The 16161-nt window shown below is 56.5% G+C and overlaps 3 protein-coding genes across 3 annotated transcripts in view; 1 reads left to right on the top strand and 2 right to left on the bottom strand.

Moving 5' to 3' along the window:
* EIF1 (eukaryotic translation initiation factor 1) overlaps positions 1–16161 on the top strand; it is a 478792-nt gene that overhangs the window by 332689 nt on the left and 129942 nt on the right. The window lies entirely within an intron of this gene.
* The window catches only part of LOC105872035 (keratin, type I cytoskeletal 14), a 133994-nt gene that overhangs the window by 71925 nt on the left and 45908 nt on the right, over positions 1–16161 (bottom strand). The gene's annotated exons all lie outside the window — the stretch shown is intronic.
* Positions 3076–7122, bottom strand: KRT19 (keratin 19). Its single transcript, XM_012765778.3, has 6 exons — positions 6615–7122; positions 4667–4749; positions 4284–4440; positions 3828–3989; positions 3592–3717; positions 3076–3447 (listed from the first exon to the last, which is right to left on the bottom strand). Exons 1-6 carry the CDS (start codon positions 7041–7043, stop codon positions 3193–3195), a joined length of 1212 nt encoding a protein of 403 aa, XP_012621232.2. The 5' UTR covers positions 7044–7122; the 3' UTR covers positions 3076–3192.

The raw sequence follows: 16161 nt of genomic DNA on the forward strand, positions 1-16161 counted from the left end.
CAGCTCCAGGGAAGCCCTGAAGCCCAGGAGCCCCCATCTTCTGAGGGGCCCAGTGAGAGTCCACACATCCCGCACCCGGGCCTCCTGAGCGCCCTCACCAGGAGGACTCTGTCCTTGGGCATCAGAACACGCCCTGTGAGCCTGACATGTTCCTGGGCTTCGCAGTGCTGCTGTTCTGTGCCAGCTCCTGTGGGACAATGTGGCTTCTTACGTTCGCTGTGATACCATGATCCTTTACTTCCACTGCACACTTCCTGTTTACAAAGCACTTTTGCACCCATCACCTCTAATCCTCACGGCACAGAGGGTGACCCCCCACCCAAGTTTCAGAAGGAATGAAACAGGGACTCAGAGAGGTGAAATGATTTGTGCAAGGTGGCACAGCTGCCGAGGGGCATCACCAGCACTCAACCAGGTCCTTGGCAGCCCCTAACAAAACAGGGGACATGAAAAGAGGGTCCTCCATCAGACCCCAAATTCCTGTATCTGAGCTCAGGTGGTAGGTAGGGAACCACAGGCCTTGGGGGGGGTCCCCCACAGTGAGACTTCACAGCGAGCCCGGCGTCCAAGCACTGGGCGCAGACAGTGTGGTATTGTCTCACCGGTAGGAGGATATTGTCTTTTCCTCTGAAAGAAAAATAATCAAACTCAGATCAGCCAGAGCTCATTAAAGCCTCTGCAGACATTGCGGCCCCAGCAATTAACCAGGAACAATTCCTCACCAGCCACCCAGGTAAGGACAGCTGGATCCCAGCCAGCCCCCGTTCTGCACCCTGACCCGCCTCCAGCAGCCCCTCGAGGTGGCGTTCCCCACACTCGCAGGCCCAGCTGCCCCCTCGCTGCCCCAGTCTCCACTGCCTGGTTTCGGTCCACGTAGCTATTGCAAGCTAAGATCCCGGTGGCCCTGGGGACTCCTCATTAGCACTGGGTGGGACGGCTTGCAGGAGGGCACTGCACGCAGACCGCAGCCCCAGGCCCGGCCCCAGGCAGCCCAGCCGGACGCTGTACCAGTTTCCCACCTTCCCCGCTGTAGCCAGACAGGCCGTCTCGGGAGGGAGCGAGCGGCCCTCCTTGGTGGGGCAGTGCGGCCCCATGGAAAGAGCCTGGGCTGGCTGCCACCTCTGGGTGTGACTCAGCCCCTCTGGACTGATTCCTGATTTAAAATGGGGCCATTAATAGGGACCCCAGTGAGCATTTGAGAGCACCTGGGGAGGGAGGTCTCCATAAACCCGAGAGCCCCCCCACCTGCCCGTTCCCCAGGGAGATGCCAGGAACGGAGTGTACCTCCTGCGGCCTGGAGATGTCCCTTGGAATCCCTCCTTTCCCCTTCGCTAGGTGTGCGGCTTTGGGGACCGTTGCTTCCTCTCTCTCAGCCTCAGTCTACCAGTCAGGACCAATGGAAACAACTCCAGCCCCGCCTGACTCACGGACCGACAGGAAATGCTTTCCAGACTGCAGTGGCCCTGATGACCAGCAGTGACAGAAGATCTTGCTCCCCTCTCTCCTATCCCAGGTCTCCTGGGACGCAGCTCCCACACTGAGGCAGAAGAGAGTCCCGCCTAGCCCCTCCCCCACCGTGCACACACAAAGGCCTGACACCCAGGCCAAGACCGGGGCACCTGCCCCACCTGTGGGCCCAGACCAGCCCGCAGCCACATTCCAGGGGCCCAAGGCAGGGGGAGGGTTCAGCTGTGACAACAAGGGAAGCTTTCTTGGGCAGGGACAGGTATTTCTGGGCAGCCCCAGGCTGGGGGGGGGGGCGGGGAGGGGGAGGGCGAGGCCTCTGCCTCCGGGAGAATTTGGGGTGCTGGAGGCCAGGGCAGAACAGCCAGGTGGGGGCTGACGAGGCCTCTGTCCAGGGCTGCAGCCAGGAGAGGGAAGAGCTGGGCTCCAGGGTCACGTGTTGCAAGCTACCCAACCTGAGACCCACAGGAAAATAGGGGAAATAGCGCCTCCCTCAGGGTTACAGTGGCTGTGACAGGGTCATGGGCCTCCTTAGCAGGGTGCTAGGCAAGGATGCTGTCCCTCCAGGGCCAGCCAGCTGTCACAGAGCTGTGTGGCACTCAGCCTGAACCTCTCAGCTGCGGAGAAGTGAGGCTTCTTGGCACCTTGGATCCGCCTCAGTTCTCGGCAGCTGAGCTGTAAACCACAGGGGCAGGGCCACGCCCCCGCAAACAGCAGAGTCCTACCAGGAAGCTGGGACGTTATTCCTTTGCTGGCCCAGGGTAGGCCCCAGGCAAGCCAGGTTGGGGGTCCATGTGGGAGGTCTGGGTCACAGCTGGGTCTCATTCCAGGCTCTGGGCCCAGGTATGGGCTGGTGGGCGTAAGGGGCTTATGCAGGGCACCCCAAAACAAATGTGTTAGTGCACGCACACACACACCCTCACCAGCCTTGCTCCAAGTAGAATGCCTGACCCCAAAGGCCCACTATCAGTTGGGTGGAGAAATGTGTCAGAAGGAACTGCCCCTGGGGATCCCAGTCCTGAGCCATCATATGGAGCACAGCTGGAATGCCAGCAAGATGTGTATCGACTCTAGAGGGCCACCTGGATTAGGCAATTTAGATTCTAGTCTTGGCTCTGCCATGCAGTTGCTGTGCAGCCTCGAACAAGTTACTTAACCTCTCTTAGCCTATTTCCTGATCAATAAGATGCAGCTCATTCTATCTCTTAAAGTTGTTTTGATCAACGGCACATTGTAGGCGTTCGGTGAACATTAATTTCACACAGACACTCCAACACTCAGGGGAGACGAGTGGAAAGAAAACTAAATCTGGAAACAAAAACCACAGTTTCAAATTTCACCTTTGCCATGTATTAGAGCAGTTGCACCTACAACAAACCACTTTAGCTCTCTGAGCCTTAGTTTACCTCTCTGTAAAATGGAAGCAATGCTTATTTCACAGGGTTCTTGTAAAAGGAACAGGAATTACCATTCCAATCTAAGTATGTGAGTGCCCTCCGTTCCCTCTCCTAGAGCAGGGTGGACTTTGGTTCAAATAAAACCTAAACAGGGCCCAGGCCTGACCCATCTCTCCATGGGCTGAAAGAACAAACGAACCATCCTTCCTCCCTCGGGGCCATAAAATTTTATTGGCAGGTCAGGAGAAGGGCCAGGGGTAAGGGTCCCTCCCTGCCCATGGCCTCCTACCCAGGGAATCCCTCTGCAGGAAGGCAGAAGCCCAGGAGCCTTTTAGACGACCTTGGAGGTGGGCAGGTCGTTGTAGTGGGCCTCCTGGCCCTCAAGCAGGCTGCGGTAGGTGGCGATCTCCTGCTCCAGCCGCGACTTGATGTCCATGAGCCGCTGGTAGTCCTGGTTCTGCCGCTCGCTGTCGGCACGCAGGTCAGCCAGCTGGCCTTCAATAGCGCTGATCAGCCCCTGGATCTGCGCCAGCTGGGCTCCAAAGTGGGCCTCTGTCTCCGCCAGAGTGCCTTCCAGGGCGGCTTTCTGAGGGGAGGGAGAGGGGAGGTGACTCAGCGGAGCCTGGTTCCTGGACAGGGCATGGGCGCAGCCACCAGCCAGCCTCCCGAGGATGCAAGGGCACAAGGGTGCAACCCATGGGGCAGGGCAGGGGGGTGGAGGGGCACGAACCATGCTGAGCTGTGACTGGAGCTCTATCTCAAGACCCTGCAGGGTACGCCGCAGGTCGGTGACCTCGGACTTGCTGATCTGGAGCTGCTCCTTGTTGCTGGTGACCTCTTTGTTCAGTATGTCAATCTGGGATGAGAGAGGAGGAGGGAATGAGCACTGAGGCAGACCTTTGGGTGGGGAGGATCCAACCCTCCTTCCGTGCCACCCCCCAAGGGTGCCTGCTTCCCCCTACGTACCTGGCCTGTGTACCAGGTTTCCACGTCCTTCCGGTTCTGCTCAGCCAAGACTTCATATTGGCTTCGCATGTCACTCAGGATCTTGGCAAGATCGATGCCCGGAGCAGAATCCACCTCCACATTGACCTGACCACCCACCTGGCCCCTCAGGACACTGATTTCCTGGAAAGACACAGCAGAGATGGGCATGTCAGAGCCCAGAGCCTCCTGGGCCTGGGCCAGGTCACTCTCCCACCCCCCCAGGCCAAAGGGGGTTGGTTTGCAACTGCACACCTAGGAGCCAGCACTGGGGGTCACCACTGTCCCATGCTGGAATCCTGGGATCCATGGTCCACACCCCAGGCCATGCTGAGGGTGCAACAAGTATGACCACCATCCGAGGAGATATATTAAAAGAGTGTTCTGAGCCCTGGGAAGCTGGAGAAGGATGGAAGGGAAGCCCAGCTTGAAACCCACCTCCTCGTGGTTCTTCTTCATGTAGGCCAGCTCCTCCTTGAGGTTCTCGATCTGCATCTCCAGGTCGGTTCTGGCCAGAGTCAGCTCGTCCAGAACGCGGCGCAGGCCGTTGATGTCAGCCTCCACGCTCATGCGCAGGGCCTGCTCCGTCTCAAACCTTTCAGAGGAAGTACCTGCAGTCAGGCCAGAGTTTCCTCTGCACCCCTGAAGACTTCCCTATCTCCCCAGTGCTCAGGAGTCCACGGTGGTGGAGGGGGTTGCTTCAGGCCAGCTGGGGTAGGTGAGAACAGAGTCCAGTCCACCCCTTGCACTGAGCACGGCAAAGACCTGGGATTTCCGCTCCACCCACCCTGGCTTCTGCAGCCCCCAGGGCAGACCCTCACTTGGTTCGGAAGTCATCTGCGGCCAGACGGGCGTTGTCAATCTGCAGGACAACCCTGGAGTTCTCAATGGTGGCACCAAGAATCTGGAAGGCAGAGGCAGGAGTTTGGCACCAGTTCAGCACACGGGCACCACCCACCCACTTTATTCCCAGAAGAGAGACGGGAGCAAATGAATATGCCCCCGCTCCCTAGAGACCAAAGCCCCAGCCACCCATCCGCTGCCCCCTGGCCTGCTCTCTGGGAGGCCTTGGAATCCAGCCATGCCCAGGAGGAAACACTGGGGCCAGGAAGGCAGGGGCATGGGCGGAGGAGGGCAGGCAGTCTCTGAGGCCTGTGCCCAGTGAAACTCTAAGTGGCCTGAGGGAATCTACACACCAGATACAGAGAAGTGTGGGGAAATGAAGAGAAGCACAGAGAAAACCTTACCCTATCCTCTACACCCCCATTCAAAGCACATTCTGCCTTCAGAAAAGAGAATCCCATTTATTGAGTATCTATTATGTGCCAGGCACTTTGTACCTATTCTTTTACAGCCTCTAGAACCTCACTGCCAGGCGAGTGGGTGCTCCTATTTTACAGCGGTGGAAAGTAACGTTCAGGATGCCTGGACCAAGTCCACCCCAACCTGAGGTCTCTCTGACCTAAGGGGCATACTCACATCACCCAGCTTACCGCTGATTCAGTACTTGGGGCCAGTGTTTTCCAAAGAGCAGGTCCTAACTCATTACTCAATGCCCCAGATGGTGGTTTGAAACAGAACAGAATATAAATTATCGCCCCACAGTAGGGCAAGAATTGTTTCAAAAAACTTTTGCCTCTATTTTACATGAGTGTGTGCACACAGGCAGGAAAAAGAGAGAGAGAGAATGTGCGAAGGTGCCCAGTAAAATGTATTTCTCATTATAGGTCAGGATTTAACAAGCGTGAAAAGCACTGTTGTAGCTGGCTGTTGGCATCTCCAGCTGTCCCTCTTTGCCTGTGAGTCTGGGTCTACACCCCCAGCACCCGGCACCATGCCAGGCGCATGGCAGACATTGGATAATGTTTTGGTGGGCTGCGTTTTGGGAGACCCAGCCTGTGGGGCTGTCAAATGTCCCGCTGATCCATTTCTTCAGGACCAAGCTCTTCCCTGTGGGCCCGTCAGAGCCTCCCTAAGAGCGTGTGGCTCAGACCCCACCCCCCACATCCCCGCCAGGGTCTCCAGTCCCTGACCCTCCACCCACAGGGAGCTGCCGCTATACCTGGTCGTCCCCAGCAGAGGTCTGTGCCAGTGTCCCTCCTCTACCCAGCCCAGGGGTCACAGCCCGCCTCTCCCATTCTTCCTAGAACGCCTCTAAGTCCTGGGTGGGCTCCTGAGTGGCCACCAGGGCGGGAGAGGAATGGAAGGAGCCTGAGCTCTGTGATGGAACCCAGACCTGCCCGGCCAGAGGAAAGGAATGCAGGGGGCCCCACGCTGGGGTCGCGGGGACCAGGTCCAGGCCCGGATCCTCCCAGGCCAAACCCCAGCATCTCCTGCAGCGGGCTGCGGCTCCTGGCCTAGACCGCTGGGCACTCCACAGCAGTGTCCCATCTCCTCCCTCCCTCCGCCCCCCTTTTCTCCAGGCCTTGCGGACCCGCCCCCTCCTCTCCTGCCCTCCAACCCCACCCCCGGCACCTCTAGAGGCCCCGCCCGCTCACCCGCCCCGCCCCGTTCCCCTCCCCCCTGTCCCCACCCGGGCGGCCACTTCTCTCCCCATGGCCCTGCCCGTCCTGCCCCTCGTCTCTGCCCCGCTTCTCTCAGCCCCACCCTGCGGGCCCTCCCACGTCCTAACGGGCTCACATCCGGCCCCCACCAGGCGGTGACCCCGGCGCCACCGCCCCCGCTCGACCTGCCGGCACGCCCGGCAGGTTTCCGCGGCCCCCGCCCCGCCGCGGCAGGTGCACTTCCTGCGGCCGGGCAGCTGCCCACCTTTTCCCGCAGGTCCTCGATGGTCTTGAAGTAGTGGCTGTAGTCGCGGAAGGGCCCGGGCCCCTGCTTCTGGTACCAGTCGCGGATCTTCACCTCCAGCTCGCCGTTGGCCGTCTCCAGGGCGCGCACCTTGTCCAGGTAGGAGGCCAGGCGGTCGTTGAGGTTCTGCATGGTGGCCTTCTCGTTGCCCGCCAGCAGCCCGTCGGACCCGGCCAGGGCACTGGCAAAACCGCCGCCGTAGCCCCCGCCATAGCCCGCGGAGGACGAGGACACGAAGCGGGCGGAGGACACGGACACGCCGCGGCCGCCCGATCCCCCGTGGATGCTGGGCGCGCGGAAGGCGCCCCCCGCCCCAAAGCGCACGGAGCCGCCGCCCAGGCCCCCGAAGGACGAGGTGGACGACGACTGGCGATAGCTGTATGAAGTCATGGCAAGGCAGAGAAGAGAACGGAGTGACACGGGCCAGAGGAGCTGCGATTGCAGGAGGAGTGGCAAGGCCCTCACCTGGCGCCTTTTATGCCTGGGGCGGAGGGGGGAAGGGAGGAATGGTGTCAGGGGCGGATATCTGAGCCCGGGGGAATTCTCTGGCTCCAGAGTGCAAATATGGGCACTCTCCCCATTGGTCAATTCCTGGAGGCTCTGCCCCAACTGTCCCCTCCCAGAGACCAGAGGCCCCTGCCAGCCCAGCGCTGCCCACTCAGAAGCTCCTATTCACACTCCCCTGTGCTCCCCCTTCGGGACACTTATTCTGGATCTTCGCCCCACCGTACTTAGACACCCCCATCCCTGGAAGTCACATCCTGACCCTCACCCTTTAAAATCACCCAGAGTTTTACACACAGAATTGCAGCCCCTCTGAGATTACACTCCTGCACACCCCCACCAAGAAACTTCTCGCTCAGAGCGCCTTCTGTGGAGTCATGGTAGGAGCCTCCCCTTCTTGTGATGGTAATCAACACCCTCTGCCAGGTACATTCACCAGATTCCTACCTCCACTGGAAATTACAACCTTCCAGAACCCACTGCCTTGGGGGACCACCCACACCCTAACTCCCCTTTAGTCCTTTCTGACAAAGGCACTGCTTCCGGAGGAGGGTGCTGGGAGCTGCACGCACTGGGCTGCCAGAGACAAAGCTGCCCCACCCTGCTGTGGCCATACAATGCCCCAGGTGACAATAGGCTCCAGGGAACAGCTGCAGGGAGCGGTTCTGGCAGCTGGATTGACACTTTTACAACTCCCCAGCTCAACCCTGACCCCCACCCTGGAATTCTCAAAGCCCACCCCCCACCAGGATAATCTCCTGCCTTCCAGCCCCCAAAGTAGGCATTTGTTGGGCAGCTTTAATGTTCCCATGATGAGGAAGCTGAGCCTGGGGGAGGCGAGTAACTTGCCCAAGAGGCATTTAGCGCCTCCCACCCAAAGGCAAAAATAGGATGGGATCCTGCCCTCCTGAGCATCTCGAAGGAGGGTGTCAGGATGCCAAATCCGTGTGCCTAACAGAGTCCTCACCCTAGCATGAGGACGAGCGAGTGGACAGACTAGGGAGAGCAACACAAAGGAGCCTGTGTGCAAAGTGAAGGGCTTTGATGATAGAGGCAGAGCCCTCACCGCCTGCAGCCCTGGCTCTTCCCCCAGTTCAGCAATTCCACCCGCCTCTTTTGATCTCTTTGGAGGGCCAGGCCCCCCACCAAACACTGCAGGACACTGCAACAACCCCACCCCGATTCCTCTCCCTAGTGACCCCACCTGTCCCCAGAATTGTCCCCAGGGCTCCTTCTCGTCCTTGTGGCAGAGCAGCCACCCAGGCTCAGGACAGAGGCCCTGTGCCCTCCTGAGAGCATGTTACAGGGATGGGAAAGTCACTCCCCATCTCTAGGCCTCAGTTTCTCCCCGTGAAATGAGAAGAGTCCCAGCTGAGCCCTCTCTCTGCATATTATCACCTGGGTCTCTTGTGACCAGTGAAGATTTGTCCCTGGCCTCTGAAACCTAAATCCCAGCAGACTGTCTTCAAGCCACCAACTTCCCCTGGAAGAGAGGCAGGAAACTCCCACAAACACACACCCCTGAACCCCCAGAGCAGCTGTCAGCTGCTCAGGAGGGCCACTCCGGGGCTGTTGAAACTAATGGCTCAGTCGCAGGAAGACTGAAGGTCTTTGGGGAGCCCTGAGGGGGAAGGAGGGGGGCCTAAAGCCAGCTGTAAAAGCAGGGTGCGGCTGGACCTCACAAAGGTTGTAGCTGCCAGGACGCCAGGACGGGTCTGATGTGAGTCATTCTCCTTATCTGGCCATGAGAAGGCCTGATCCTTGTGGGGGGTGGGGGGAGATTGGCCAGATAGTTGCCATGCACACCAAGCCCTAGCTGGCGTCTCTGGCTTTCTGTGCTGATAGGAGGGTCTGGAGAGGGACTTTGTATTAGGAAACAGAGAATAGGACCAACAGCTCTAAGATAAGGTGTTCTGAGCTCCCTAAACTTCAGAGAAGCTTAGAGTCCCAGCCCCCTACCCCAGGGCCATAACCGTAGTCCATAGGGTAGCACAGTTGACGGATCGCATTGCCTCACAGCAGCCCGGTGGAGAGGGTAATCTTACACCCATTTTACAGAGGAGGAAGCAGAGGCTCAGAGAGAGCAGTGACTTGCTGGTGGTCCATAGCCAGGAGTATCAGATTCCAGCTTCCAGCGTCTCTCCCCTCACCCCATGGCCCGGGATCCTGAGTGTGACAGAGGCTCTGCTGTCCCTTCCAAGGAAGTCTCAGCTCCAAAACGACTCCTTCGGGTCCCTTCCCCCAAAATCTTATCATGCCAATTCCAATAGCAGTCAACTCCAGACTGAACAGTAGGCTGGGGCCAGGAAGAATACTTGCTCCCTCGCTCTGGCCAGAAACAGTGCCCAGCCATGAGCTTCCTGGTTTTTGCACTTCTCTGGTACATCAAGAACTCAGGGATGTAACAGCCTGGACAGGCCGCCCTCCCTGGAGATGGAACTGGGGGTCCGAACTGTTGCTCCCATTCGAGGAACCGGCTTCATGACAAGGAGTCTCCAGGCGACCCCTGGCTTCCAGAGGGCAGCGCCTGACCTAAAATGCCCCGTCCAGAGTCCCCCAGCTTGATTCTACAGACCCCTCGCACCCTGTGAGCCCTGTGGGAAAAGAGATCCCTGCCAAACTCTGCGCTCTCTGACGCCCCTCCGGAGTTCCACAATAGCCAGTATGGCGACACCTATTTCGTAGGATTGTTTCAAGGAATAAATGTGACGGAGCTTGTAAAAGTTTTATCACAGTGCCTGGCAAATAGCACTCGAGCAGCAGTCTTATTATTTTATTATGTAATGTTATTGTTTTATAATATATTGTGATTATGATTATAAGTATTATTATTTTAACTTTGTTTAACCAACATTTCCTAAATGTACTGGACTATGGGATCTTTTGTGTGGTAATAACTATTAACAAGCCACAAATTACAGAGAAGGCCCATCTGGTCCAAGGGTGCTCAGAGAGGTGGCGTGACCTGCCTGAGGTCTCATGAGTGATTCCACTGACTTAACCCAGGCAGAGCTGGGATCAGTTTCCAAGTCTTGACTCTGAGGCTGAGCCTCTCTCTGCATCTCTTGGATATATGCTAGAAGCTTCTTACGCTTGAGCAGGTGCAGACGGTTCCCAGAGGGGAGAGGTTAAAGGTCAGGGAGTTTCCATCATCCCTGAGGAGATGGGATAGTGGTTTGGGAACTACTAGAGTTGAGGGTGAGAGTCCTAGTCCTTGTGTAGAATGATATGATAATGACAACAATAATGATGACGAAGGTGATAATGATACAGTAGATGGTCATGGCCAACATCTACTGTGACAGCCACTATACTAAGCACTTAATATATATATTATTTCAATGAAATATGTCAGTCAAGTATTGTTCTCCCCATTTTACAATCAGGAATACTGAGGCTCAGAAAAGTTAATACCTTGACCAAGGTCACACAAGCAAGTAGTCAACCCAGGATTCATGCTAAAATCTTTCAGTCCATCAAGTCCCAGCCACTAATGCTGTCCAACATCACCACCACCCCTCCGCGCACACACACACAGGATAGGGGTCAAGGTGCCTTCCTCTAATGGCCCAGAGAGAGAGTCACCAAGTTGGGGAAAACATAGTGTCTCCTGCCAAGGTCCTAACTTGTCCTTTCTGCTCCAGTGCACAATTATTTGGTTAGTCAGTAGGCCATCCAAGTAAGTTTCCTCAAAGTTGAGCCTAGCAGAGGGGACAGACTGGTGTCTATGTTCAAAAGCTAGAGGGGAGAAAGGTAAAGGCATGCAGACTTCATGAGCTTGTCTGTCGTGTGATTAGCAACCCCTTACCTGGACGCTGTCCCCTTGCTCAGGGGCCATCAGCACCAGACACTCTCTCGCCCACTCCCCCATTCAGTGGCCACGCATCAGGCCTTTCTTGTTTGCCAGACACATGCCAGGCTGGGACACAGTCATGAATACAAACTTTTCCTGCCTCTAAACCACCGGCAGTCTGGTAGGGGGATTCTAGGGATGTATTCGTCTTGATGAAATGTGGTAAATTGAATACTCACGTTAATTTTCTCTCCTTCCTAAAACCCTGCTAAAATGGCAGTTAAGAAAAATATTTCAAGAGACTAAAAGAAGAGACAACACAAGATGAGAAATGTCAACAAAAACTTTAAAGCTCAAAAATGATAACATATTATAGCAGCACAATTCACAATTGCAAAGTTGTGGAAACAACCCAAGTGCCCATCAATTCATGAGTGGATTAATAAAATGTGGTATATGTATACCATGGAGTACTACTCAGCTTTAAGAAACAATGGTGATATAGCACCTCTTGTATTTTCCTGGATAGAGCTGGAACCCATTCTACTAAGTGAAGTATCCCAAGAATGGAAAAACAAGCACCACATGTACTCACCAGCAAACTGGTATTAACGGATCAACACCTCAGTGGACATATAGAAATAACATTTATTGGGTGTTGGGCCAGTGGGAGGGGGTGGAGGGGATGGATATGTACAAACATAATGAGTGAGATGTGCACCGTCTGGGGGATGGTCATGCTCGAAGCTCTGACTTAAGGGGGGTTGGGGACATGGGCAATACACATAACCTTAACATTTGTACCCCCATAATATGCTAAAATAAAAAAACAAAAGCCATAAAAAAATGATAACATAGCAGATGAAAGCTGAATTCTAGGGTTGGGGGGAACAGGGAGGGGGCAAGAGAAGGGAGGGCAGGAAGCCCATGAATAATAAGCAAATTCTTAAAACACACCCCAGGGAAGCTCGGGGATAGAGGGGGGGATGCCAGGAAACTTGAGAGGAGAAGTGGGAGACAGGACGGTGAACAGGGCTCCTAGAAGTTTCCATGAACAGCACCAGGCCGCCCTCCTAGATCACCTACCCAACCGAGGCATCTGGGACTACCTCTCCCCAGCCCAGGAGGAGGCAGATTTATTTTTCCCGTTAGATTGGCCAAATCACAAAGTTTGACAATGTCAAGTGTAAGGAAAGCTTTGGGCAAATGAACCCCCTCCAACGTGTTAGTGGGAAGTGAGTTGTAGCAGCCACTTTGCAGGGCAATTTGGCAGTGTCACCTTTAAAAAAATTCACACACCCTATGAGCCATCAGGCCCCCTCACCCCAGAACCCCCTGGCCCATGTATTCAGGAAGACGTACAAAAAGGACGCTCTTTGAAGCATTGCTTGTAGTAGTGGAAATACAGAAACAACCCCTGGGGTGGGGGCGGGGAGGTCAGTAAATGGTGCAACATCCCCGCTTTGGACTAGAGACAGAAATTAAGCAGAATGAGTAATGGCAATGAACGGTGACAAGGAAAACCCTAAAGAGACAGCTGTTGGGTACAGTGAATTCAGTGAGAGAGCAGCACTCTTAGTGTGATGACTTCCTGTTGACACACACTTAAAAGATGACTTATTTGGGTAGGTCTGTGTGAACAGTATGTGAGCACGCAGAGGAGGGAGGAAATGCAGCGGCCGACCAGGGAGATTTCCTCTGGGGAGAAGTGACTGGGGAACAGCAGCCCAAGGGAACCTAACCGTGCTCTCTATGGTTTTCTTTTCTGCAAGACGTATTTATGTGTCACTTCTTAATTAAAAATAAGTCATTGCTTAGAAACACTCTATGATGGGCATTTAGAATGAGCCAGATTTAATGCATTGATAGTGAATACCCTCTTGCCCTCCCTACACGGACAGGGGGCATTGCTGCTTCTGCTCACCCACCCCCACGCTATGGCCTTGAGCTGGGAAAGGAGAGAGGATGTCGTGGAAGGTGGAGAAGCAGATGTGGGGAGAAGAGACCCCAGAAAAGGTTCCTATGCTGCTGACCCCACTCCCGGGTCCTTTGGGCTGGTTTTACTTCATGAAGCCAGAGCACGAAAGGGACAAGAAGAACTTGGAAAGAGTCTGAGGACAAGGAGGGCTCCTTTGAGCACAATGACTTAGACCCAGGAGGGCCCCACTCAGAAGTTTGGGGAGCATCTGGAGCCGGCCCCACTGGCTGTTCCCACAAGGGGCAGCAAGGCTGTCCCCGGTGGCACACAGGGATTTGTGGGGCTGGAGCCAGTGGCAGAGCAAAGGGCACCACGTGCGGGCCAGCAGGCACCTTGTTGGCACATGGGCACATTCCTCTGGGGGACTTTCTGAAATAACTGGGGGATCTTCCTGGGTGCTGCAGCAGGAAGCCACACTGTGGGCCGTCTGCCGCAACTATTGAGCCAGTAGGCCAGTAGGCCTAGGACCAATCAACACGGAGCCAAGTCACTGGGGCCAGCTTGGGGGCCACTGGCCGTCCAGCGTGACTGGGACACGGGGGCTGGGAGGAGGAGCTGGGCTTGCTCCTGCAGACAAGGGAGTCATTGTAATCACATGTGACCTGGCCAGCCTGAGTCTCGCCTGGCAAATGGGCTGGTGGGACGAGGGGAGCAGGCGTGACCAGGGGTAATGAGCCAGTTATGGCCTGCTGAAATAGCCAGTGTTAGCGACGAAGGGTCTGAACCTTGTCACGGTGGCAGGACGGAGAGTACAGGACAGAGACAAGAAATACTGCTGTGACTTGATGACAAACTGGAGAGATGAAGGGGAGAGACACCGCATACAGCACTGCCACGGGCCACATCCTGGGGAGCCTGAGATGAGCAGGACTCTGCCTCTATCGCCTGCCAATCCCCCCAGGCCTTCTCTTGGGGAGCCCCGCTCTTCCTCACACTGGGCAGAATCCAATCCGCTGGCTCCAAGAGCAGGGGGCAGGACGGGGCAGAGCTGGCCGTGCTGTGAGCAGCCTTGCTGGGGCCCGGGTCTGGCCCCACAGCCCGGGTCTGGCCCCTTCTGCGGCAGCCTAGCTCACGCGGGGCTCTGTGAGGATGGCCCTGGTGTTCTTCAAGTCCTCAGGGGAGGAAAAACCAGCCTGACCGGAACCAGGCAGATGGGGGAGGGGAGGGAGAGCCAGTCCCTTGTCCAGGCGGGTGGGGGAAAGGGGAGGATCTGCCTCTCCCAGGTGCCACATTCCACACCCTGGAGAGACTGTGGACTGGCCTCTCCCTCCCCAGTCCGCTGGCCCAGGACGAGTACGTGAGGAGGTTCAGGCCCCTCTTCACAGGGGGGCCAACTGACCTCAGCCTGGGAGTCTCAGCCTTTGCCCTGCCCTGGTCTATTTGGGCCCCATTTAGAACCTCTACCCTGCCCCAGGCCGTGGCCCATTCCATCTGAACTAGAGTGTGCTAGACACAGGACAGAGAGAGAGACGTCCCAGTGCCTGCCCGACTTCATAGAGCCCAGAAGGAGGCACCTGGGTGGTTTCTGTGCCCTTCCTGGCCGGCTAACGTCCCTCCCATCAGAAAACAACACTGTCACCCTCGGGGGCAAAGACTCTGGGACTCCATATGCAAGATGTCCCCATTCCAACGTGTAAATAATCCTATGAATACTGGGGAATGCTCCAGAGCTTTCACTAACTCAACCTGGGAAGGTTCCCGGCTTCCTCTGCAGCAGGTTTCACTGCTCACCTGCCCCCCAAGAGGGGCCTGGGTGTGGAAGGTCCTCAAATCTCCTCCCTGCACCTGGATGGCAGCCCCTCAATTCCGTCCACCTCCCTCCACTCATGCTGGGCAGGAGTCCCACCCCTCCTCAAACTGGGCAGAATCGGATCCACTGGCTTGAAGACTGCCCTGGACAGGGAAGTCCCTGGACTCCCTGTCACACACCTCTGCTCCGTCTCTCCCGTGGTCTCCTGGCTGCCCCCAGCACTACAGGTGTCTCGGGATTATTTGAGGAAACAGAGGAAGAAAGGAGAGAAACCCTTTTTTTTTTCCATTTAACACATGATTACAGACCACCCTCTCAAGCCCCCTGCCCTCTGGAGCTTTCGTTCCGGGGAGTGAGCGATGTATAGGGTGGGGTTTGCAAGGGAGGGGGTGAAGGGCGGTCAGTGGGGAAGACCACTGAGGGGTGGGCAGGGAAGGCCTCTCTGAGAAGGCGATACACTAGTGGAGACAGGAATGATGCACAGGAACCTTGGGGTCCCCACGGAAGAGCATTCCTGGCTAAGGGCACAGCAAAGGCAAAACCCCTAAGGAAGAAGCTTGGAGGGTTCCAAGCGGGCTGGGCAGTTAAGAGGGTGAGGGGAGGGAGGGGGATCCAGGAGAGAAGCCAAAGGAAGCCAGGCGAGCACAGGGGGTCCTGCAGTCTAACCGAGGAGCTGGGTTTTGTCCTGGAGTGACAGGGCTCTGAGTCATCACCCCCAGCCAGTCTCTGGGGAGAGAAAGCATAGGGCCAACGGATGCTGAGGGCTTCTGGGGAGACATGAGAGGACTTGGGGTGCAGTGGCCTGGTATGACAGCGTCTCAAGGGCAGAGCCAGCAGGTCGAGCTGACGGATCCACGTGAAGCACAAGGGAAGGAGAGAGTACTGGGTGGTTCCCAGTTGAGGCCTGAGCCTGCATTTGCACCGCAGTCAGGAAACCAGTCTTGGCAGTGGTTTATCCGATCAGCCCCAGGAGGAGGACAGGGGTCGCCCCGGCGTCCTCCTGGATCTGCGCAGGAAGGAATCCTGGCAGAATTAAGTTCCACTAACCAAGCCCTGGCTGTGCCCCTCTCTCTGCCAGCGCGATGGTGGAGGAAGGGGGAAGGACAAAGGCTGTGCCCGCCCAGGCCCTGCCTCACGGACAGAACCCACGGTCAGGGGCAGGAGTGGGGAGGTGACTTCTGGGTAGGACCTGTGTTTTCCAGATTTTCAACAAAGCAACAAGGAACACTGGTCACCTCTATGATTGGGTTGAGGGGAGTATTCCTATGTTTTCAGTTCTGACTCATCCGGCTGGCCTCAGGCTGGCAGGTGGGGCCTTGCAGACCTGGGGGAGGGGTGGTCAGGTTGGCTGAATTTCTGGACCAGCAGAGCAGAGCAGGGTGGGGGAGAGGGGACATTCCTAAGTGCAGCTGGAAGGAGCTTCAGAGCCGCTCTGGAGACAGAGTGCTGAGCCCCAGCCCCTCCGGGCTCCTCCTGGCTCCAG

The sequence above is a fragment of the Microcebus murinus genome, chromosome 18, assembly GCF_040939455.1.
Source record: "Microcebus murinus isolate Inina chromosome 18, M.murinus_Inina_mat1.0, whole genome shotgun sequence".
Classification (NCBI taxonomy): Eukaryota; Metazoa; Chordata; class Mammalia; order Primates; family Cheirogaleidae; genus Microcebus; species Microcebus murinus.

What these genes read in the sequence shown, in the direction of transcription:
- KRT19 (XM_012765778.3), bottom strand. Translation starts at nt 7,043, where the DNA reads ATGACTTCATACAGCTATCGCCAGTCGTCGTCCACCTCGTCCTTCGGG. An exon ending in TCGAGGACCTGCGGGAAAAG is followed by an intron (nt 4,750 to 6,614) that starts GTGGGCAGCTGC and finishes TCTGCCTTCCAG; the next exon opens with ATTCTTGGTGCCACCATTGA. An exon ending in GCAGATGACTTCCGAACCAA is followed by an intron (nt 4,441 to 4,666) that starts GTGAGGGTCTGC and finishes TTCCTCTGAAAG; the next exon opens with GTTTGAGACGGAGCAGGCCC.